The 25,222-nt window shown below is 39.8% G+C and overlaps 1 protein-coding gene across 1 annotated transcript in view; it reads right to left on the bottom strand.

The window, feature by feature from the left end:
• The window catches only part of TOX (thymocyte selection associated high mobility group box), a 223,609-nt gene that overhangs the window by 98,952 nt on the left and 99,435 nt on the right, over positions 1–25,222 (bottom strand). Inside the window, exon 2 of the mRNA XM_050892407.1 lies at positions 8,135–8,200. Within this exon, the coding sequence (XP_050748364.1) occupies positions 8,135–8,200 (66 nt within the window). The remainder of the gene's footprint in view (positions 1–8,134; positions 8,201–25,222) is intronic.

Genomic DNA, 25,222 nt, shown 5'->3' with positions numbered 1-25,222 from the left:
GAAAAGACAAGTGATGCACAATGCAATTGCTCACCACCCGATGACTGATGCCCCAACAGCGATCCGCCCCTCCCGGCCAACTTCCCCCTGTTTATATACTGGGCATGACGTTCCATGGTATGGAATACCCCTTTGGCTAGTTCAGGTCAGCTGCCCCGGCTCTGCTCCCTCCCAGCTTCTTGCACACCTGCTTGCTGGCAGAGCATGGGAAACTGAAAAGTCCTTGGCTTCAGATAAGCGCTACTTAGCAACAACTAAAACATCAGAGTGTTATCAACATCATTCTCACACTAAATCCAAAACACAGCACTGTACCAGCTACTAAGAAGAAAATTAACTCTATCCCAGCTGAAACCAGGACACCTCCCCACTTACAAGAGATGTTGGGGACTTAGGCAGTAATGATATGAACATACATGAGGGATTTGAGTCTCCCTCACAGGGCCAGCGTGATCACTCCTGCAAGCTTCCAGAGCTTCAGTCTCTGAAATTGAGCAAAACACTGAGAACTAGGGCTAAAGCCCATCATAATATGCTTTGCTAGGGTCTGTGGTCAGGAACAAAACATCATGGTTAGTACACAGTTCTTGCCCACTGAGCGTTGTTATTCACATATGGGTTTCTCTGGACTACGCAGACATGTAGTTTCCTAAATTGTCTCATTTAATAATTAGAAGTTACTGCACTGCATCTATGAATGTACGTCAGGTAAGATGACTGCAATGCTCTGTTTTGGCATTATCCTTTATGAATCTGTTTAAGATATATTGTCACTGACTATTCTGTGACTACTCTTGTAAAGACAAGAGTCACAAAAAGGACTGTCGTGGTTTAACCCCAGCCAGCAGCTAAGCACCACGCAGCCGCTCCCTCACTGCCCCCCCTGCTCCCAGTAGGATGGGGAGGAGAATCGGGAAAGAAGGTAAAACTCATGGGTTGAGATAAGAACAGTTTAATAACTAAAGTAAAATATAATACTAACAATAATAATAATGAAATATAATAATAATAATAATAGCAATGAAAAGGAATATAACAAAAAAAAAAAAGAGAGAAATAACACCCAAGAAAAGACAAGTGATGCACAATGCAATTGCTCACCACCCACTGACCGATGCCCGAGCAACGATCCGCCCCTCCCGGCCAACTCCCCCCTTTTATATACTGGGCATGACATTCCATGGTATGGAATACCCCTTTGGCTAGTTCAGGTCAGCTGCCCCGGCTCTGCTCCCTCCCAGCTTCTTGCACACCTGCTTGCTGGCAGAGCATGGGAAACTGAAAAGTCCTTGGCTTCAGATAAGCGCTACTTAGCAACAACTAAAACATCAGCGTGTTATCAACATTATTCTCACACTAAATCCAAAACACAGCACTGTACCAGCTACTAAGAAGAAAATTAACTCTATCCCAGCCGAAAGCAGGACATCAGGACACCTCCAAACCTGCTTTCATTAAAAAGTTTTTAGCCCACATGGCTGTAAAGAAAATATAAGTGCAAGGTTTCTACAGCCAGAAGACAAACAGAAGGATGAAAAATTAGTTATACTTGCTGAGGTTTCTGATATGATCTCAATTTTACAGATCCACGCTAATGATTTTTGAAGGCTGGAGAGGGACATTTTTGTTTATACAACTGTAATTATGTATATGTTTGCTTAGGAACCTTAGGGAAAAGATTTTGCCCTCTTTAGTGTTTTTACAGCATATGCTATAGAATAGGCATTAAATGAAAGAAGCATGAAGTATAGGCATGTTTAAGTAACTCATTTTTCAGAGATAAGTAGGTCACATACATTTCTTCTTCTGACCGGAATATAAGTTCAGTACTTGCTGAACATAATCTGACTAAAAGGAATTTGAGTAAAGGAGGGTAAAGGTATTTCACCTGAGTTATGTCTTTTCTGTGAAATTTGAAAAAGCTCTTAAATACAGGTCAACAGGCCATAATTTTGACTTTTTTTATAAAACTTGAGGCATTTGATTACAAAAAATATCCCTGAATACATACACAGTGCATATGCACACATTTTGCATTAAAGCTAAAGACATTCATACATACTTATATAACACATCCCTGCGGAGAAGGACTTGGGGATACTGGTGGATGACAAATTGGACATAAGCCGGCAATGTGCGCTTACAGCCCAGAAAGCCAACCATATCCAGGGCTGCATAAAAAAAAGCATGGCCAGCAAGTTGCAGGGGGTGATTCTCCCCCTCCACTCTGCTCTGGTGAGACCCCACCTGGAGTACTGCATCCAGCTCTGGGGTCCTCAGCACAAGAAAGACATGGACCTGTCAGAGCAGGTCCAGAGGAGGGTCACAAAAACGGTCAGAGGGCTGGAACACCTCTCCTATGATGACAGGCTGGGAGAGTTGGGGTTGTTCAGCCTGGAGAAGAGAAGGCTCTGGGGAGACCTTATTGCAGCCTTTCAGTATATAAAGGGGGCTTATAAGAAAGATGGAGAAAAACTTTTTACCTAGGCCTGTAGTGACAGGACAAGGGGCAGCGGTTTTAAACTGAGAGAGGGTAGATTTAGATTGGACACAGGAAGAAATTCTTTACTGTGAGGCTGGTGAGGCACTGGAATAGATTGCCCAGAGAACCTGTGGATGTCCCATTCCTGGAAGTGTTCAATGTCAGGTTGGATGGGGCTTCGAGCAACCTCATTTAGTGAAAGATGTCCCTGCCTACGGCAAGGGATTGGATTAGATGATTTTCCAAGATGCCTTCCAACTCAAACCACTCTATGATTCTATATATGTATATCTATAAACATATACATAGCCTTGTTAATGCAACTGTTGATGTATCTTTATCAGGGACTCAATTCTTTCCAGACTCTGTGCCTGATGCTGAGACACTTTAAAAGATTATGTTCTACACAAAAGGGAAAGGTAGGGTAAAATTACCTCTACCTTTAACCACTCATTCAGGATCTGAAAGACCTGCCTGGTGTTTTTCTTTCTCTGAGGCCATTTAAACCTACATCCCCTTTTTTCGGGGGGGAAATTGGCATCTATAGCCTACTTCAGAGAAATGGAGGAGCGAGAAGTGGACTCCCTTCTGTTCATACTCTATTTTTGAAACTAAAAGAAAGTGCACCAGGAAGAGGGAGGTGGAATATGGTCCAAAACAGCTCTGAACTGCAGCCAGCCAGCAGACTGACCAGGTGGCATTGCCCTCTCACAGTGGAGCAGCCTCTCAACTAATGAGCAAAAGCTTTCCAGCTTTTGGGCAGGATTGCCCTGAACTTCAGGGTAGTATGTACCCATGGGACTACACTGGACCACTTAGTGATTCTCCATCTAAGAATGCTGCTTTTCCTGAGTCCTTTCCAAGGCAGCCAACTCCTACCTTGCTCTGCTGACTGTGGCTCTAGAAGAGTGACAAGAGAGAAGAGCCATATCTTCTGGCAGGAATGGGATACAGTACCCTGAAATTCTATTCTACCTACAGGGAAGGACCAATACAGAGCAAGAGAGGGCAGCTATTATGTAGCATTTATCCATCCCTACTTCACATGAGTAATAGCTATCCCATTAATACTCTAAGAAATTAGGGTATAAACATGTAAAAAGAAGTTAGGGATATATCTAGGACCACATGCATACAGTAACAAAAGGCAGGGGAACCTTCTAGTTTCCTATTAACATGAAAAATCTCTCTGTTGGATGTCATTCTATCCTATTTTACCCTGGAGCTGTACAGAACAAAACAGTTTTGATACCCGTGGTGCCCACTGTATCAAAGAGCATGCGTACATATCTTATACGGATCTCCCTGGCATAGCTCTAGGAGGGGGGAAAATACCACCTCTGTGTACACAGTATTCCTTCCTCTGCCTTGAGTATCTCTTTTCTTCCCACTGGGGCAATGGGAGTACTGCCCCAAACCATCAGCTGCAGGCCAGCTCTCCTCCCTTCCCTTTGGATCATGCAGGGGATTTGGCAGCTGGATTCGTTACCCTTAACCTTTATCAGGCTTCAGGAAGGCTACAAAAGTGCCGAGGCTTTGTGCAACAGAGTCCTGAATTACATTCTGTATTGTGACTAGGAAGAAATGTAAAATAAACAATATAATTTTGTACTGTGCTGTGCATGGCCCACAAATTACAGGAGGAGGAATTACATGAAGAACAATTCATCTCCGAGATTCCAATTATAGGTGTGGGGAGAAAACAATATATTTGTGAGAATTTGAAATGCAGAGCAGTTGGCATAGTTTTATTTTAAAATGATAAATATTTTCAGATCGAAGTGCAATTAGTAGTGAAAATGTCATGTAGTTTTACTATGTATGTTTGTTAATATGGCTGGCATAACTCATTTAGGAGATGCCTGCAGTGCAGAGTCCTGTACTACATATATCATAACCAAAAATACAGTACTTACACGTATATATAAAATGTACACAGAGACAACATTGCCAAACAGCCTTTTGGGACAGTTTAAAAGAATATCATTAATTTTTACTGTATACTTACACTTCTGGCTCAGTTCCAGCACTGGCTTTCTGTAAAAATCATTTCAAGTATAGAATTATGCTATTTGCTTGCAGCAACATCACAGGAACAGTAGTGAGCCATATGTTGCTACTTAGCAACTTTGTCTATAAGTCCCAAAGCATGTACTGATTTGAAAATTGAACAGAAATGATAATTGTTGAGGGATGCTGTGAGGCAACTTGTCTTGGATTACCAAGCTATGCAGATGTTTGATGTTATATAGCAAAAGGAACAAAACTATATTTTTCCTGTCCAATGGCTGAGCTTTTATTTATGTTAGCCTAAAGGGGATAAATTGATTAAAACCCTTAAAATAATACAAGGTGATGTTTTTCTGGATATGAACACTTTGCAGTAAACAGAAAGAACTGAAGTGCATGTCAGTGTGCATCAGGACCCCCAAAATCCTGCCTCTATAGTCACATAATCCTGAAGAGAGCCTAGTGGAAACCCCTCAGTCTTTGGTGTTGCATACCATGACTCAGTCTGCCAACCTACCTCCCAAATAAGCTGTGTCAGACTCTGAAATTAGAAAATGATGCTCACGTCTGACTCAGTCAGCATGATCAGAGCTTGAATAACAGTTTCTGATAGGACCATGCATCTCCTAACATGTGGGATTCATATTTTAGTTAACAGATGTGCATCCACCAAGGAAAGTGGAGAAATTAATTCACATTCTGACAGGATTCAAACCCTCATCTCTGATCTTGCAAGGGAACAGCCAAGTTATTGAGGGTGGGAAGGAGCCTGCACTCCTCTTGCTGAGGTCATGCAACTGCAAGGCTCATGAGAACAGATGCAAAATGGACGCAGGACAAAACTCTATGGATGAAGTGACTAGGCTTTCATCTGGGAGAGAATATTTTCTCATCTCTTTCTATGGGATTATTTGTTTTACATCCAGTAACAGTGAGAGGAAAATGAACAAATAGTCCTGAAAACAGGGACCAGAAAATACAGTCACATCCCTTCCTCTTCCTCTCCCTCCCCAGTACGCTACACAATCTGGCATGCTTTGTTTTCAGAGCAGTGAATATCATATTCTTTCCAGTTTTAACAAGTAGATTGGACATTGAACTGGTAGTCAGTTCACCAGTTTTGGGTTACCACCAAATGGTTATGCCCGAGATAGATAGGAATGGTGCCCCATTACAGTTAGTGAAGACCTCGCCAATACTGTCAATGGAGAGCTGCTTAGTTCCTTTGAGGAATGACTAGCAGCCATCTACGTCAGGAACAGGTTTGGGAAGGCTTCTCTCCTAGTCCCAGGTTCTTGCTGAAACAAGAGAGAGGCAGGTTTCCAACACACCCCGCTTCCTGCTCCTAGTGTGTTTTTTTGTCTCCTTTTTTTCAAAAAATATTGTTATTATTTCAGGCTTTCACATATTTTCACTTAAAAGCACTGCAACAGTGTAAGCACCAGGAGAGAATCACAGTAAGGGAAAGGAGGGTGCAACAGCCCAAGGCTGACGGCTTCTCTCAAACAGGCGCAGGAGACTGTTTGACCGGTGTGCATTTGGTAGTAACTTAAAATACTGTGCCTGGCAGTTGAGCTACTGCTTGCCACACGGATCTCCCAGCAAAGGACAGAGAGTTTCGACACCTGCTTCTGGGTTTTGAACTCCACCTGGGAGCCAGACACCCAAGAGCTTGGCTTTGCCACAGCGAGATTTTAAGTCTGTAAGGCCTTTCTTGGTTCCAGCCCTTAGTAAGCATTCAGGGTTTTCTGTCATCTTTGAATTGGGAAATGTCACATTTGATAGATTTTTTCCTTGAAGACAAAATCATTTGCACTTAAAATATCTAGGTCTGGATCTTTAAAGGTACTTTAAGCACCTTACTTCCACTGAAACCAGTGAGTGTTAGATGCATAAATATCTCTGAGGATCTGGGCCTTGTTAGCACATGTAGAAACCACATAAAAGATTAAAACTTATACTCTTAATTTTTCAATATGCCATTTAAATTATTTAAACTACATGCATACACAGTACAAAAATATCAACAGAAGAAAAATAATTCTGATGTATAATGTGGATTTGCAATTCTTTATTCAAAACTTTTTAAGACAGACATAATGATTCTCTGAAAGGTAGCAGCTGCCTTATAACAGCAATCATTCACAGAGTTTGTATTTCTACTGTTTCAAACAAATTCAATTAGCCCTTGCACTTCAAAACCCTTAAGGCATAAATGAGATGATACTAGCCTCCTTTAATCTAATAGTAATACTAAAACTTGTCAGTACAGTTTCTGGATTAATGGTTAGAGAAAAATTAATAATATAATTTTTCATTTTTTAATCAAACAGTTCTATTCTAAACTACCTCTGGATCTTGGAGGGTTCTTAGCTGAATAAGTTCAATCACGCACAAATCCTAAATGCGAAGTACAGTTGGTCTCTAAAGGTATTTCAGAATAACTTCAACAGAAGGCTGGGAAGCAACACGGTGGAACATTTTAAAGACGGTCTTTTTGATTGAACAATGTAGCTCATCTCACACAACCTCCTGCTTCCCTGCCCTCAAATGACCCTGTGTACCTGAAGAACCCTACATCACGAAGACACTTAGCTTTGAATGTACTGTCACTTTCCAAAGCTGTGGATTCCTAAATTACATCCTGCTCATCTACACACATTTATTATGCATGCAAACTTATTTCCCACCTAATGAGAGCTCTTTACATAATCCTACTGGTCCTGTCAGAAAGAGGTATATCAGACTAGCCACTGCTGGGCATGAGATATTGCATAACCTAGACCACAAGTCTGATTATTCAGGGCAATTTCTGACACAATCTAACTGACCTGCACCACTACCACCATCACTTACTAATGTGGAATTAAACTGACCGAAACATATGAAGTAAATAAAAATTTCTCCCCTACGTATTTATGTAGCTACAGGTAGACAAACAAAAAATTTCAAAACTATTTTTGCTCTTTAAGAAGTAATTAAAATCTTTCATTCTTAGAAATCTATAGTATCTTAGGGTTCAAGTGGAAAGGTGGAAGATTTTTAAATATACACCTAATATCAGAATTTAGTGTGTAGGGTTCCCCAAAAGCAAAAGGAGTCAAAAGTACCTGTAAAAAATCCACATCACATTAAACCTTTTGGGCTGCAAGCTACAGAAGACCAAGTCATTGCCTTAACCCCACTGCTAATCGCGTAACATTGGCAACATTCCTCAGCCATACGATTAGTGTTAAAAATGCAATTCTTCAACTACAACTGGCCTTCGAGTGATAATTAAAGCTATTTGTGACATGTGTAGCTTATAATGATTAACTTGTCTGCAGTCAGATAAACAAATAACCTGCACCTGTAAAGACTTTATTTCCTGAAGGTAAAACAACTGTTTAGGAAAGATCATGCTGGCAAAACAGCTGCTTGCATTCTGGAGAGGAAACAAGGTAGTATCTTTCAACAAACGCCAACTCTGGTGTTTTATCAGCTCTATCTCATTAACTGGAAACAAGACTTAAATGCTTTGTTTATAAATTATGATTATTCCTGATTGCAGCAGTTACTGATAGTGCCACTCATTTGCAATGCAACTCTTTGAATTTGTTTAATTACAATTTGAAACAAGGCAGAGAAGATTAATTAACCCACCTGGCTGGCTGGCACATAGTCCTGGCTCGGCTCTGTCATACTCATATACATGTTCTCACCGTCAAACTGCAAAGGAAATAATAGTAAACATTCAGCAAACTTGAATATTTTTCAGGATTGACTGAAAAAAACAGTAGCCATAAAATAATATTACAGCCTGGTTTTAGAGACTTGTAATTGCGTGTGTGCATCTTGTCTTTGATGTTCCTGTTGTCATCCTTATTGACCCTGGATGTCAGTGATTTGGAGTAATTAGCGCTCTAGTAATTACAGCTAGCAAGCAAGAAATGAATGGTTTCCTTTCATCTGCAATCTGTTTTAAAACAAAATGGCTCATTTTGTGCACCACGTATACATATTGCTGTTGGTTGTAATGAAGTACTAAGTGAATTGCACAGTTACTGAGAAAAGGAAGATGAGAATAGAAACTGCACTAAAATGCATCTTAATGGATTCCAACTTTAGCTTCTGAGCAGAACAAGAGTTGAAATTTCAAAACAAATTAAACCCCCTCCTATTGAAATGTTCCCGTATCAGAAAGTAGGAAATACATTCCCAGACAGCTTTCAGACATCTGAATGTATGAAACAGTATACCTCCTGACCATATGGTGTAAGAGGATAGTTTGCTCGATGTGTGAATAAAGTAAACATCATAATCAGAACTGCAAAAATACCCTTCCGTAAATGATAAATACCATTCCTGGAAATGTATACAAAGCTTTTTTGTTGTTGTTCTTTTTCTCCCCTCAGCTGCAGTTAAGAAGTAACAGAAATGTGATAGAAAGGAGATGATTAAAATCTGAAGGTCTACATGGAGAAAAACTGTCAGAACTGAAGACTCATCCTGTACCAACACAAAGAAGTATAAAACTACTGATTCCTTACATAATCTGGAAAATGTCCCCACAGAACTCTTGTGATGCCCGCTCAAGTGGCAGTGCCAACAGGGCAACTATAGTCCCAGTGTCTGCTCAGGACGTAGGGAAAATCTTTTCAAACCTTTCAAGTAGAAATGAATAACAGCAGGAATCCCCATCCCCAGTCATCAACCACAAATTTCCAGCTGTTATGGGGTCTGTTTGAAATAACTTTCACCTGACCCCTTCTGTGAATGCTTAGAGTGACATATTTTGGACAGGAGCCATTATTTTTGATTACGCGGCGGCTTTTTTAAAAAGTCCCCACTACTGAGCTTGCTCTGCTCCTACAGAAGGTGGCAGTGAAATATGCCATGGACATTTCTCGATCCATGCTGAGCTGCTTGGGATATTCTGCCTGCAAGGTGCAGTATATTCAACCAGACCAAGGTGGCAAAGTCAAACGGTGGCTTTGGCAGGTAGCTCTACCAATTTTTGCTGAGGTGGCTGAAAAGGTTTCAGCTTCCAGCTGTTCATCCTCTTTCTCTGCCAGAGGCTACAAGGCTTGTAATAGCAGCAGTAGAATGAACAAGTGCCAGCTCCTGGCACAGCAGTCAATGGCCTGCCCTTCCTGGCCAGAGCTATTTAATAGATAGTCACAGCCTATCTGTCAGAAGTCCTAGTTTCATGGGAGGGAAAGGATTATGCCATGGGCACAGATCTGCCATAGGGAACAGAGTATTTCCAAAGTTTGATGGAATAGAGGTAGTTGGAATAGATCATAAAAATAGGGATTCATGGTTGTTCCTTTCTTGTTTCTTGTTTACACTTGCCATTTCTTTCAGCTTTCTCACTCAAGAATGTTCTTATTTATTAGCATTCAAAGTAGAGTTTTGGAGAAAATTTTTTAGCATCTGGATTGTTTGCACACTGGAAAAAATGCATTGTTTCTTCTACTCAGATGGACAGGTGAAATTCTGAAGAGAGATTTCACAGCCTGCAGTTGGAAACCAAGCGCTTCAGTGCAAGGCCTACAGGAGCTCAACTTATTCAGCTTGTCAGATGAAAGGCTGAAAGGTGCCTTGATCACTGCGATTGGTACTTACACCCTGGAAAGATGTCTGATAGCAAGATGTCAGCCTTCCTGACAGTGGTATAATGAGATCTAGTGTTGAGAAATGGGAGTTATAGAAATTCAGTCCTGAAATAAGATACAAGATCCTACTTTAGAAGGTAATTAAGCATTATGTCAACAGCAAACTCATCATTTCTCAGACATTTTAAAATGAAGTTAGATATCTTTTTCAGAAAAGATGCATTCCATATCATATTTATAAGAAATCCTATGGACAGGATAGTTACACTGGCTGGTTATGGTAGTCCTATCTGCCCTGGAAACCATGATTCCTTAAGTCTCCTATTTTGAATTTCCCTCATTATCTTCACATATTTGCTGCACTACATTGCAAACATTGCTATAATTCAAATACTATGTTGCATGTGTTTAGTTGCAATGAATATGAAGAAATTTCTTTCCTTTTCTGCATACTGGCTAGATACAGTCAAGGGTTATTTCAATTTATTTTGCCTTCCATAATGCCTGAACCTGTGATTAAAGAATCTTTATGAAGTATACTAGTCTTTCAGATAATTCCTCTTTTGGATGTTTGGTCATCTGTCCTTGCTCCCAAGCTTACAGTCACCAAATCTGCATTCACAGAAAAAATTCCCTAAGGTATTTTTCCATGAATCCTGGACATTTTCATCATTCTTTGGGTTGTTCCTGGATCATCTGCCTACCTGATCAGTGCCTTGCTACTAGTGGTGCCTCCGGCATTGATAGGATCTTGGATCTCAGCCTTTCCTGTTCGTTGCTTGTGGCCCTCTATTTAGCTCTGATATGCTTTTGTTCTACCATGGTTTGTGGGCTTAATGTGAGCATGTATCAATGAAACCAAAAAACAAAAGTATACCTAAAGTTAAACTTCCTGGCCTTTTGGCTTGGCCTTAAATGAGAAATGACCTTCTGCAGCATTTTAGATTAATTTGTTAGGGTAAATCCTCAGAAAAATATATTGACGCATAATGTCTGTAAAATCTGAGTGACCTGTTAACATCTAAAAATACCCAGCAGCTGTTTGATTTATTACTTAATTTCTTCAATATTCAAACATGGAGTTTAGTCACTGCAATATTTAGCCTCTGCTTGTTAGAAGTATATGCAAGGTGTTGTGTAATAGGTTGTATACTTCAATAAGATTTGTGTATTTTTTGTAGTGTTTATATTTGCAGGACGTGGACTGTAATGTATTAGCTGGCACTAACACTGTTGCCATGTTAGTATTTGTACTACATTCACAGCTACATAAATTATTATCTGCCCTCAATCTAGTGCAGCATGGTGCATGGCTTCTCGGCAGTTTCTAAGATTTCAGATGTGAGCCTGAAAAACACCCGTAAACTCAAATGACGAAGCATATACACATGCACTTCCTACAGCAGGTATTGTCAGGAGATGTCTCCTTCAAGTTCTCAATGTTTACTAAAATGTTTACAAAAGAGTGAAATTAAGATTTTTGTATACCAAAATAAAATAAAATGTTTACTTCAATGCTGAATTGTTTATTCATCATCCCCTTTCCCAGCTACCAAAGAAGTGTGGAATACATCCCACCCCAGCCAAAAAAAGGGTACGCAAGCCTTCAATAACAAGAATTTCAGAGACACCGATGCAGCACATTGTGTCTGTGCCCACCTTGCCCAAATGTGACTATCCCATATCAAAACAATAAACTGAGAAAAAAATGCCAATGATTTGATCAACTGGAAGGTCCTACTCTTGTTTTTTCCCATGTGTTTCAGAAGCTTCCAAAACAAGCCCCTAAACCCCTGAAATGAATATTGAATCATTTCACCTTTTTATACACTGCTTTGTAACAGGCAGGCTCTGCAGCATGGCATCTCTCAACAACTCTCCTCCAGGACCTCATACTACGTCCACCTTGAATTCAGCTTTACAAGTGAGGTGATTTATGCAACAGCAGTTCAAGCAACCTATCTGGATCAGACAGTGAGTCAAAAGATCAGCAGGTACAACCCAAAGATGCCTCCAACTACCAGATATTTCTTCCAGGTTATACTCCATGCCTCCAAAATTGTCTTATTTTACTCATCATCCCGAGGTCTACAAGAACCTTGTGTTCCCTAAACTTCCCTGCCACTCACTGTGCTTGATTTCAAGCAAAGAAACTGCACAAGCATCACTTAACCTGTGGATGATTCATCCAAAGAGAACAGATGAAACACAAAGAAGGCAGGCAGTTAAATGAACTGTCTTCTATGAACCTATGTATGATGTATATATATCATACGACATTTCATCTAAAGCTTTCCCAATGTGTCTCAAGATTCTTCAGTATCATTAAGGGCAGACTTCAAAAGCTTTCATTTTAATCTATTAAAAGTGAATGCTAATACAATATTCTGATGTGTGATAATAACTACTCTTGACAACGTTTCTTTTCATATTAAAGTGTAACTGCATGAGAAGTTTAGGTGAGAGCAAACTAAGAATATGACTGCATTGTAATATGAAAAGATATATAACTGGGAGCTGGTTTTAATATATATTCAGAATTGCATCATATTTTTATTTAAATTATTATTATAAATAAAACATATGAGCAACACTATGGCAAGGCCAGTTAGAATCTCCCTTAGAATAACCCTTTGTAAGACAAGTTACAATGTCCAGCAACCAACATGCACAAAATACCCAAGTGCTGTTATTAAATGCAATTTACTCATATAAGTTAAGAACATAATTACATAAACACTGGCTGACTGTTACTGATGTAAGAGCTATGATAGAGCTCTGCAAACGTCCAGAGCAGTAAGGCTGTTTTATCAGGCGTGGATTTACCAAGGGATCCAAAGCTGGCTTTTGTCTCCCATTAGCATGGCATCACATCAGAGTCATACGATGTAGTCACAGCCAGGAAGCCTGTTTTCATCTTCCCACTTAGGTTGCAGCCAACTCTGCCAGCATTTATAATAATGATTACGAAGCAGCAAAGCTTGCAAGAATGGTATTTTTTTATTCATTCTTTGTGTGCTTCTTTAAATGAAAAACACCCTATGTGGACTATGTCACAAAGACATTATAATCAGGTTGCACAAAACCAAGCAGAGAACAACATTTCTCATGGTGACACCAACTTAAAGAATCTTCATTATAGCCTACATACACAGAAGAATTTGGAAGACAAAAAGGAAGGTGCAAGAGGGCAGAAAAAAACTAGAAGGGGTTGAAAGCCAAAGAGGATAACTGGAAACAAAACGTATTTATATACTAACTGTATGTGCATATACAGTGATTATAAATGCAGAGACATACCTGCATTAGCTTCATGTTGCTAGTTCAGATGAGAACTGCCACAAGGATGCACAGGTTCAACAGGGGCTTCCAGCCTAACTATGTGTCCTCCCCTCCCCACAGGCTACCTTCTTCTATGCCAAGTCACTCTGTCTTCATTGCCAGGGACACCTGTGCTATCTGGATTACAGGAAGAACGAATTTTCACCCCTCTCTTTATCTCTGTCTCCTTGTTACCTCACACTTCTTTGCTGTTGTTGAGAGAAGTGTGGGTTTATTTTGCTCCTTTTTCATCCAGTTTTCAACTTCTGAGGGAATTGCATATTTGCTTTCTCTTTGTATGCATATATATATGTCCTAAGTTCTGCAGGCATAGTTATGTTAGCTAAAAGAAAAAAAAATCAAGCACATACATAGATCTTTGAGCTTCTTCTAGTTCATACTGAAGTGCAGCACAGTATGATAGTACTACATCTCGTCCAACTGCAGTGTGGGCAGGGAAGCATGATGAATACTAGCCCATATGGCTTTTGATGCCAAAACAAGCTTGGGGCTGGGGTGTGGAGGGGGAGCAACTTCGGACACTCTTTTGTGCACGAATGTATCTCAACAGCAATATCTTGAAATGTAGAAATTAAAGGAGAAGCAGCAAGGGAAGAGACGATCAAATTGGTGAAAGTTGCTGTATTTAATAAGTTCAGCTGCTGGGTAAAGCCACTTGGATTCGACATCCCGATTTCTTCAAAGGATGTTACAGATCTTCAAAGCCTGTGTTATTAATCACATAATCTAAATACAAAATTCTCCCATCTTAGATTGGATCTGGAACCTAGATTTAAATTTAAACTTTAGCTATACCTTTTAACCATAGTTTACCTTGCTCTGATGGCACCCCAACACAATTCGTTGTGTTTAATTTTAAGAAAATGTTGCAATAACATTGTATAAAAAGATTATTTATTTCTAGTGATTTAGTGATTTTAGTGCTTACAGCTTATAGATATCATTTCTAATTTACATTATCTAAAAGCCACTAATCCTGGAAAAGCTTTAAAACTAGGTAATTTTGTTTATTTTAAACCAAATGCCAAGAGTGGACATTGTTTCAGGTTGCTGGATGACAAACAGAGCAATATTTTATTTTACTCAGAGCTGCTGAAATGAGACTAAAATAATGATGGGATACAACATAAATCATCAAATGGCTATGCTAAAGAAACAGTTGATCTTGTTACGGCAACCATTAAAGATAAAAACAGAGATGCTCTGTAAACATTATTACATGATGGAAAATCCCTTTCTTGACACAGTTTGGCAGAGCAGTATGTCTGTATTAAATTGAAACTCCATTTTGTTTCCTGAACTCCATTTTGTATGCTGTACTGAACACATGTTTAAATTTGCCCAAGACAGGTTACAGTAATGCATTCCAGACAGGCGTCCTTCCTGGGAAAGGGGCCTGACAACTCGCTGAAGGACTATCACAGGAAAATTGTCAAAAAACGATCTAGTACTATCAATTTTGATTGTCTCTGTTCTGCCATCTCCCCTCCCTCCTTCCAGAACTGTTTTTCAAAAGAGGAGAATACTGGAAGACTATGAGATTGGATGAAAATGCCTGAATGGAGCCCCATGGCAAAAAGAAGTCAAATTTCTTCGCAGAGCTGGATGTCCCTGTATGGCCAAAGGAAGGTGATTACTGCAGACTGGCAGGACATGGAGAAGTCTTGTCCCACCTGGAACACTAAGAGTCCTCCAGGTCACAGAAAGTTTGATGTGCCAAGCATTACAGGGGAGATGGTGTGTCTCAAGATTATTATTGTTATTAATTTTAATTCTGTAACTCATTTTCAGGAGTGAAGTATTAGGAAAACCCTTTATGTCTCCTGTGCTTTCATTTTCTTACATGTTCCCAAAGAATCTAAACCAGGAATATGGGGTATGATGTGTTTAATTAAACCAAGTATAGTGACTTGTGGGCTAGGCATATTGGAGTTGGGAAGGAATCTGCCCCGGTCTCGACGGCTCCCTGGTGAGTGGGAGTGAGCCACAAGGCGGGTGAGCACTGGCAGCGAGCCCCAGAGCGGGAAGCGAGGGTGCTGCTTCGCAAAGAAATGCTGTCAGACATTTCCTATACTTAGAAAGAGCCAGAAACAGCGACGAAACTCTCTCTGCCCACAGCACCCACCGGACTTTGATACACTCAGTGCTTGGATCAAAGCGCGATAGGGCTTGCAGACTAGCACTGCGCTGTGTCTTTTCCACAGCCTGGCTTTGAAAGAGGACATGTTTTGAAAATACCCTGCTTGATTCTCCTAGAATGAGACCATTTTTGTCTCATTTTCCATTTATAACACATACTATTGCCTCAAAAAGTATAGGCAGTGCTGTCAAAGTTTTCTCTCCGATTTTTATGCCTGTGCCATAAATATCCAACCCAGACCTTCTACCATTGCGTTCTCCAAGCTAACTCACTATTTACCGCTCTTGTTGCGAGAAAGGGGAGGAACCAGAGGGTTTGCTGAGTACGTTCTCAAAGGTGGCAAGCTGGCTGAATATCTAAATATACACTGGTAGTTAAAACCTGAATGATGGCACTACAGCATTTGTGTTTTTCCTGCACTTAATAGAGGTTAATGTGGAACTGGAGAGGAGGTGAAGGGGGGTGTTTAGCTTCCTGCTTGGAGCCTGCATGTGTCAGTGCCTGACAGAGCCTTGAAGTTGTTAGCCTGCATGCAGAGCGCTAGCTGAATGAGGTTACAGTGCTGAGCACAGCGGGCTAATAGAAGTAGGATCAGACTGATAGGAGGAGTGGCAGAGTCCAGGCACAGCAGAGTGTATCAAAGACAGCCCAGGGGAGACTGGGTACTGTATTAGTCCTTTGTGTACATTTAAATGGAAGACAGTGAGCATGCAGAGATGAACTCTGAACTCTCTCAGCTGGGCTCCTGCTCCTTTTAACCTTGGGTGTTAAATAAAAAAAAAAAAAACCAAACCAAAAAAAAAACCAAACCCCAAACCAACGCACTGTAGTCTGGACTCCTATGCTAAACTACCTCTTGCATATTGAACACTCATTAAATAAACATACCGAGATCAAAGTGGCAAGTGCTTTTGTTATTATTTTACTCAATCCACAATAAATTATAGATGTAGCCACCCACTGGGAAAATTGGGTGATAAGGTGGAAAGGTTTGAACAACTAAGATTAGACCTTTCTTTTTCTGCCCACAGCAGCTGAGGAAATCTGTTTAATCTAGTAGGCTTGTAATATTTTCCAACCCCAACACACCTGGCCGGTTTCATGACAAGGTCTGATCCTGCATCATGGAAGGTGAAGGGAATTGTGCCATTGCCATTTGGACAGGAACTGGATCAGGTAGAATGGTAAGGTAATAGGGCCTTCTTACTTGGAGTTTCAGAGTAATTTTTGTCAATATTCATCTCTGCCTCATCATTTCAAATGGTAGATTATGTAATAAAACACAGGAAAGCTTAATAAAAAGGATCTACAGAGAGCAGACAGATGACTAAACAGCATTTTTTGTATATGCACATGCAGAACCCCCTGTGTTGCAGTATGGCAGAAGAGAGGCTCCATGGACCTTAGTGAATGAGTTTTGCACAACTAGGACAAAACCGTTCCCTTGCATGACTACAGCAGGAGCTGTGTGCAGGGACCCATGGACAGAATTTGACCCAGTATGTTATTTATAGAGTGAACGGGGTATATATAGTTCCCGTGGGAAAGTACATCTGTTTCTACACAGCAGAATCTTAGAAATAAAATGGACCAGAACAACATTAACAACAAAAGCACAAGTAAGATTCCACTACTATTCTGAAAATCCTATGACAGACAGTCTTGAGAAGTAAACTAAAGGTAACAATTGCCAGGTAACTAGAAAATCTTGCCTGAATACTGCTATGCCTCATGATTAAAAGAGTAAGGAAAAAAAAAAACCCTGGCATACTTAGAAATCCAATTTTAAAAAGTTATTGAAAGGCTTGATCATCTAAGAACTTAAGCACTCTAGACCAATGCAGCAGGTCATTTGAGCATATGCATAACATGCATTAAAATTATCCCGTTGAAGGGGATGACAGTGTGAAAGTATTTAAAATCGAGCACTCATTCAAATATGTGACGAGATAGGACCCAAGAGTTCAGAAGTTCACAGGAACATGCATAAAATACTGAAGTATGTCCCTAACTCAAATGGGACAAATCAGCTTAAATTTTTGGTTAACCAAATTATTTAGCACAGTCTGATGGGACCTCATTAGGTACAACTAATTCAGACCTGGAGAGAGTGATAACAAAAATGACTAATTGCAAGGATTTAGCAAAACACCAACATCTGTTAAATGACAAGGGTGTTGTAGGGCTGATACACAATCGTGGTTTACCAAAACAGCTACCATGGCAGCCATGTGGACAATCCTACTTCCATCCACAGTTACTCTGGTATATGAGGAGCTCCATCAATTTCAACAGGATTATTTTAATGAGGAATGTCACACACATTTATTTCCCTGCCTGCATCAATCAAGAAGCTGGAGCCCCGTGCATGTTCAAAAGAGGAATTTGAAGCAACACGAGTTTTTACATTTACAGTTGCAACAAAGATTCAAAAACTTGACAAGGCTTGTAGCTTGACTTATTCCTTTGCTAGGATGGCCTACAGATCAAGCTGAGATACAATGACAGAGCAATGTAGAGAAGTTTGCAGTATTCTATCCCAAAATAGGTCATTCAAGAGTAGATGTGGTGAGAAATGTTCAAAATATTACTCAAAAGCAGAAAAGTTGTTTTACTTTTTTTTATCGACTTCAGTGAAGACGTGTCCTTGATGTAATCAAATCACTTACCAGTTCTCAAAAATTCTAAGTGTTCTCTCTATACCTTTTAAGATAAAATTTGACCTTCAAAATTACAGTTCATTTTACAACTAAATTATTCCATGACTGTTTTCATCTTTTGTTTCTATTTTGTCAAGTAGCACTCATAACTGCTTTTTTTGTCAGTCTGCAACAGTGTTTCCTTTATACATTTGATATATTTTCTTTTAACAGAAAAAAAGACAAGTCTGTGCAAATACATTTCAATTTTTTTCTCAGTTTTGAAGGTAAAGAGCTAAAATATAAAGTTACAGTTGTACCTGCCGCTGTCTTACCAAAACCCTTTAAAGATGAAAAATGTTCCAACTCCTCCTCCCTCCCGCTTGAAGTAAGAGTGCTACCCTCAGTGCTGGCTGCTGCTTTTCCCATCAATACACTCCGAATCTATTACTGTTGTACGTTCCTCACAGCAAATCAGATAGCAAAAGTTACTCAAACCTGGCATTATCAGCACCATGGCTGTTGTCTTTCCAAGAGGCCATGCATATCAGCATGAGACAGTCATGTTAGCGCTGGGAGGAAGCTCCCTGGCCAGGCAAATGCATCCCCTGAATAATACCAGAATAGGTTTCACACAGCATCTGTGAAAGCTTATTGTCCAGTCCTGCCCTGGATACAACTCCAGCAATGGTGTTTCCATGCATTTTCCCCTTCCGGTTCAAACTCTTCAGCAATTTTACTTTTATCTTAAGACCTTTTTCCATCCTTCCAGTCTGCTGAGATTAATGACTCCTACCTTTTAATAACACTCGTGAACACACTTAAAGACAGATACCCTGTCCTCTTCTTCAGGAAGCATGCTTCAACAAAGCGTGACAACATGCTTTTTTCCAAACATTTCTTCATTTGTAACCACTTGAATGCTTCCTTTTACTGACATCCTTTTCACCATCTCATGTGCTGTCCAAAATGAATGTAGTGCTCTAGCTAGCCGTAGACAAATCTGAACAGGTTCTCTATTCCCAGGGTTCATCCAGACTGCGGGTATGCATCAGGCTCTTCCTCCCTGCACACTTTATTTAGAAAATGCTTTGTTTTTTCCCAGCCCTTAATAAATGAAACCTCTGAAAGCTTCTCCTGACCTATACAGTAGTATGGAAAGTTGCCAGATAATTAGGGTAGGTAACGTGATCTGTGATGAATGGTGAAGATCTAAGCTCCATGGATTTTGGCCCAAGTCAGAGCTGTATGTTTTTTCAAATAAAGCATTTCCAAGACGAATCTTATGATGAAACTGACTTTTAAACATTTTACATGAGAAATAAAAAAGACACTTTTGCCAGAAGAATGTGCCAGTTCAAGCACACAGCAGCACTGTGAGAAACCCTGGTTCAGTCCTACTCTGCCATTCCCTCACATACCAATTGCGCACCACAGCCACAGACTGGGGGATAGTCTTCCCGTATCACTTCTTGTTGCTGTTAACCTTCTAAAAATACTTGATGATGTAGACTTGAATTTGTCCCTCTCACATCTAGCTGAGCGCTCTCCCTCACAGGACATTATTTTCTGGTATTGGTCTTTCCAGTTTTGAACAGAAATCACATCCCAGCCCTGAGAAATTCTTCTTAAGGAAGAACTGAAAAAACCCTGGCAATTACGGTTTTGTCAAATGAATATTCGCAAGACTATGTCACTTCAAAATTTCCAGCCTGAGGTACTTCTGAAGTCCCTGAATGCAGCGAAACAAGCTGAGCTCTGTTATGCTGGAAAGGGCCATGCAGAGACACGAGGGAAGTGCTTCATTTTCACCGCTTACCATGAAAGGAGCTCCAGATGGGCTCCTTGCTGGCTGGCCAGGCTGCAGCAGGGCTGCGATTCACTGGCAGTCATTCCCCACCTGCAGCCACCCAGAGGGATGCAGGTAGTCTGCACCCCAAGGCTAGGAGAGGAGTTACGGACAAGGTGGCCACGGGCTCCCCTCACTTTAGCTGGCATGAAACTACCAGTCCCTGCAAAGTGGGTGTCAGCATTTTTGAACTGGACCGTGACACCAATGTAACAACAAACCCCTTGAAATACAGAAGTGCTGTTTTTTAAACAGATAATCCTATGATTCACACAGTGCAGCCTGTGCTTCAGTGCACTGAAATAGAAGTAAAACTTAGTATTTGCTAACCTTACTATAATTATAACAATCTATGTTATAACCACTGTTAATGAGCTAACATAATTTTAAAATAAATGTATAATATAACAATGTGATTAAAGCTTGATGGAGCTGTTCTTATGCTTTTATGATATAAAAATGGCTTATTAGCTTTTGATGTTTCATTTTCCCCACAGCATCACAATATCTGCTTTTGTTTTACCCAATTGTACAATAATTGTTGTTTAACTTCAGCAATCTCATAGCCTAGTCAGACTCTTTAGCCATTTTATTAATCAATGAAAGTACTCTATAACAGTAATGTCATGGAAAATATGCCTTATCATTTTAGTGCCCCATATTATATTCTCTCACCTCTCTGTATAAGCTACTGAATTATTAATACACCGTCCTCCGGATTTGATAAAATCTGTGATGAAAATCATCATAATCTTCTATGCCTAAAGATCATTAAATGAATGCACATTAAACTTGAAATAAATGGCTTGAATAATTTTTGTTTTAAAATGTTCATTGTGTTTGGAAGACTGAAATGCATATTTACAGTTATAAAGTTATGGAACAACCCATTGAAAACTACAGCTTCAATGGTCATACCTAAGATTATGTCTCTACTGTATATACTCAGAATAAACTTTCTTCACACGGTCAAACTGATTTCCAAACTAAACTTTCCCAATCTAGAATAACTTAATTCCGTGTTTATTAGGTCAAAAAAAAAGTAAAGAGGGAACAGAGAAAATCAAATGGGCAAATCATGCTCCGATTTGCAGATACACAACTCCAGCAGAAACACAACCCCAGCAGAAACACAACAGCTGCATAAACATTACCAAAACCATATCTGGCTCCTTCCCTCCCACATTAAAAGGCACACAAAGCACCAGTTGAAATAATCATGTATTTGCTGATGGAGTAAAATGTCCTTGATTTGAATGCAATTCAGAATGAAACACCTTTTCACAGACGGGGCCTGTACCAGGATACTGATCTGGGTCTATGCTGGTATAATTCAATTGATTTCATTGAGTAGAACATCCATTGATCAGGCCCAGGAAATTAAACTCTACTTGAGGTGCAGTTTGCTTTTTTTCTCATTTTTTAGGGAAACCACTAAATGGGCTCATGCATTCAGCATGTAGTCTCTTTTGGTGTCGGCAACAATCTGTTTTGTGATATTCTTCTAAGAGAAGTATTAAGAGGCTCCAGGGTTTTGCAGAGGCTCCAGGATTTTGCAGAGGCTCCAGAGTCTTAATAGCTGAATTCATAAATAGCTAGTCATACAGTATCACTGCTTCTTCCTGCACTCTACAGTTCTTGTAATACTCCCAACTTTCCCTTATGTCAGCGCCTACAAGTCAAAAGTTCAGAAATAATAACAGAGTACAAAAATGTGCCGTCATTAGATTCATGTTTTGGTAGAAAATTAATTTGGTGTTTTATTCATTCATTTGAAATAGTAACTACTGCCTTGGAAAGTATAAAGTGATTAATTTTCCAATATTTTCAGATCATATTAGTAATACACAAGGTAAGTGTTTTGACACGTCTAATAGTTTTACTTGTAATCAAGATTTTGCAGTTCAGAAGTTCTTTTAGCTATGTGAGCCCTTACAAGCTAAAACAGTCAGAACATCATTGATTTCAAAGCTGAGGAAGTATTTTATGCATTAAAGTGCATCACTGAAGATCTTTTGCTAACACAGAGAGCAATGTGAATTATGTATCTGATTTTATTTCTTACTGTTAAGCACAGCTCATTGGAAATCTACAACCAGCTCCTTTTAAGAATACAAAGCAAAAGCAATGTCATGTATTATGCTCCAGCAGGTAATTCAGTGTCTTAGATAGGATTAGCCAACAGATTTATCAAGCAGCCTCTAAGGAAAGCAGAGTTCAAGTCTAGGCTCATCAATAATACATAAATATACTGAACAATTAGGTACAAAGTGGCTATCTTGTCAGACAACTTATTAACCGATAAATGATATACTCACTGCAGACAGTGTAAAAAGGAGAGATATGTAAAGATAGGAAAAGAAGACCTGAAGAGAGGAAGGTACTGTGCTCTTTAGCGTGTTTGTGGACTTGATATTCTCTCCAACTCTCCAGCCCGAGCTGAGAGCTATGACGTCTAGACAAAGGTGGTTCAGCAACATTTCTCTACTAGGAAACACTTGGCTTTTCTCTGATAACTGAACACAAATCTATGCCTTTGCTCTTTAATCAGTGGTCTGAGGAAGAATATATTCCAGTTTTCCAGTAGATGGTTACTACAGCGTCAACTTCAACTGTTTAATGTGCAAGTTCTACATAAATAAACAGTCATCCCCAGTGTGTAATGTCACCACTGGGCATCGCTATAATATGGTCCAACTACTGAGATGCACCAGCTCCTAGGAAAGGCTAGATGAAAGCAGTCAGGCTTACATCTGGCTTACACAACAACAACAACATGTCTTAAAAGGCAAATCTACGTTAGTAAATGTCAAAATATGAGACACATGGTCCTTTTTTACTAACTATCAACAAACTCAAATTTGATTTTCTTTTCTGTGCTGGCCTGCACTTTTCAGACAGAAAACAAGAAGAGCAGAGGTAGGAAGGGCTGTTGCTGTTTTTCCCGCAGCCAAGCAAAACAAAAAACATCTTCATTTCATTTAGGATCAACAAGTAAGCAAGGAAATTTAGTCCAAATAAAATCTTTTCACATGCACGTTATCTACCTCAGCTCAGAAATTACGAACATTTGAAGTACAGATTTCAGGATTTAACTCAGAATGAAAATAATGTTTACCTAATATGATGTCCTTCATGCCCAAGTACTCCAAAGTGCTTTGCAAATACTGACTAAATTCTGCCCTTAATCTGTGTTCAGTGCTCCTTGACTCCAGTAGCCATTTTGAGGGGCATACGCAAAAGAAGACTTCAGGCCTTACATGCTTTGCTAATGAAAATGTAAATCACCAGTGAAACACAGCCACTTCTGTAGTGAAAAGGGGACATTGCTCAGAAATATCTTCCAGTGCAGCATAAAATTCAGGAATTTATAAATATCCTTGCCGGATGGACAAGTAATGTGGATGAACTGAAGAGGTCTGCAGTGACTTCACTGCATGGTCATTGTACCTCAGTTAAACAAGACGGGCAATTTTAAGACTACTCACTGTCGTTTTACTCTAGTCTCATTTCAGTGAACAGTCCTTCCACTTCGCATCTGAGTACCTTTGAAAATGCACTTTTATGTCTTGTCCAAAGACAGGCAGAGCCTGAAGAGTAATATTCCCCCGCCACTTACAGGGGAAACTACTTCTCAGACCCAGAAAGTCACCCCTATGGCTTCCTGAACCCCCTACCGTGTTCATGCTGGGCCTCCCCAAAGTAGGCAGATGACAGCTAATGCAAGCACAGCACCTGCAGAAAGACTAGGGTGCAATCTGGATTAAAGGAGGAAGCAGACCTGGGTAGAAAAGACTGCATCTTGCCTGTGGAGCGAAACAAAAGACTGAAACAGAGGGAAGATGGGTGTCAAAGCTGAACTTCCAACTGTGGAAGCAGGTTTCCATGACAGACCAGCTGAACTGTCTATATGATGTGCGTATTTTTTCCTGCTGACTATAAAGGGACTCTAGGACAAATGTATCAAACTTAAGATGTGTAAAAGTTGTGAGATGAATCCTAACCATTGCACACCATGAAGGGAATGGGATGGTGTAAAGTGTGCACTACCTCTCTCCAGGACCGGGTGTCCTCTCTGCTCTCCATCCCTGAGGAGCTGAAATGGTACCATTGAGGCATCGGAAAGCTGCAGCAGAATCCCTGTTCTCTGCTTCTCCTGAAGATCAGTAGTAGGGATTATGAAGAAGCCCAGGGACGGCTTTGCCTGCTGTATTAAAGGATTCCCTTGCCTGAGGGAAACAGTTTTGTGCACGCGACACTTCTCCGAACAGTACGAAATAATAAAGAGTGGGTTGGATTGTGGGGTATGGATGCAGACATTTTATACAGCACTACCTGTAGAATCAAACTGGCAAAAGCAGTCATGAAGGGTCTTCCCAGTGGAGGATTTCCATGGTTGCAGTCAATCCACTGACAGGCTGATGGCACTGCAGCATGAAATTAATGCCCACAAATCCAACCTATTATTTATTAGTGCAGACTGTTAGTGAAAGAAGAAACAATTTAGCACAATGTTTAAGAAGCAAAATAGACTTCTGAATTGCTATAGGATAATTTGCACCCAATTTATGAGTTTTTGCAGAGCCATGAGATGCCTTGATCTGTTTCATATAAAACTTGGTTGAAAATATGTTTCTTAGAGTGAAGTATGAGGTGATAAAAATGTGATTAAGGTGTGCTAGCAATTTTATTTTGGCAACTTTATGCTGTGCTTTTGAATTCCAGTATATATAACGTTTGGCTCTTTTTTAGTTGATAGTCTATCAGCTGAAGTCTCTACATATACAAACATTAATAAACTCACAGACAATAAAAAAAAGCAGTCTAAAACTACATGCTATAATCTGTCTCTTTAAAAATAACTGTAGGAAGTCATAATGTATAGTTTATAATTATGATATCCAAAGAATTTCTGTTCAGTGAAGCCAAAGGAAATTGCTTACTATGGAACTAAGAATGCGATAAAAAGAAAATTAGGCACTGGCCCTGAAGCTCAAAAGCAGAGTAAATCACATATTTCCTCAAGCAGAAAGGGAGTCTTATTTTTCAGGGGGAAAAAAACCTTTCACAATAATGTTAAAACACATAAGTCCAACTACCTAATCAGAAGATACAGATTAAAAGTGAACAAAACCAGTTTCAAAACCCCCTAAATTGTAAACA

The sequence above is a fragment of the Gymnogyps californianus genome, chromosome 2 (genome assembly GCF_018139145.2).
Source record: "Gymnogyps californianus isolate 813 chromosome 2, ASM1813914v2, whole genome shotgun sequence".
Classification (NCBI taxonomy): Eukaryota; Metazoa; Chordata; class Aves; order Accipitriformes; family Cathartidae; genus Gymnogyps; species Gymnogyps californianus.
This window is presented reverse-complemented; position numbering and strand designations above follow the sequence as displayed.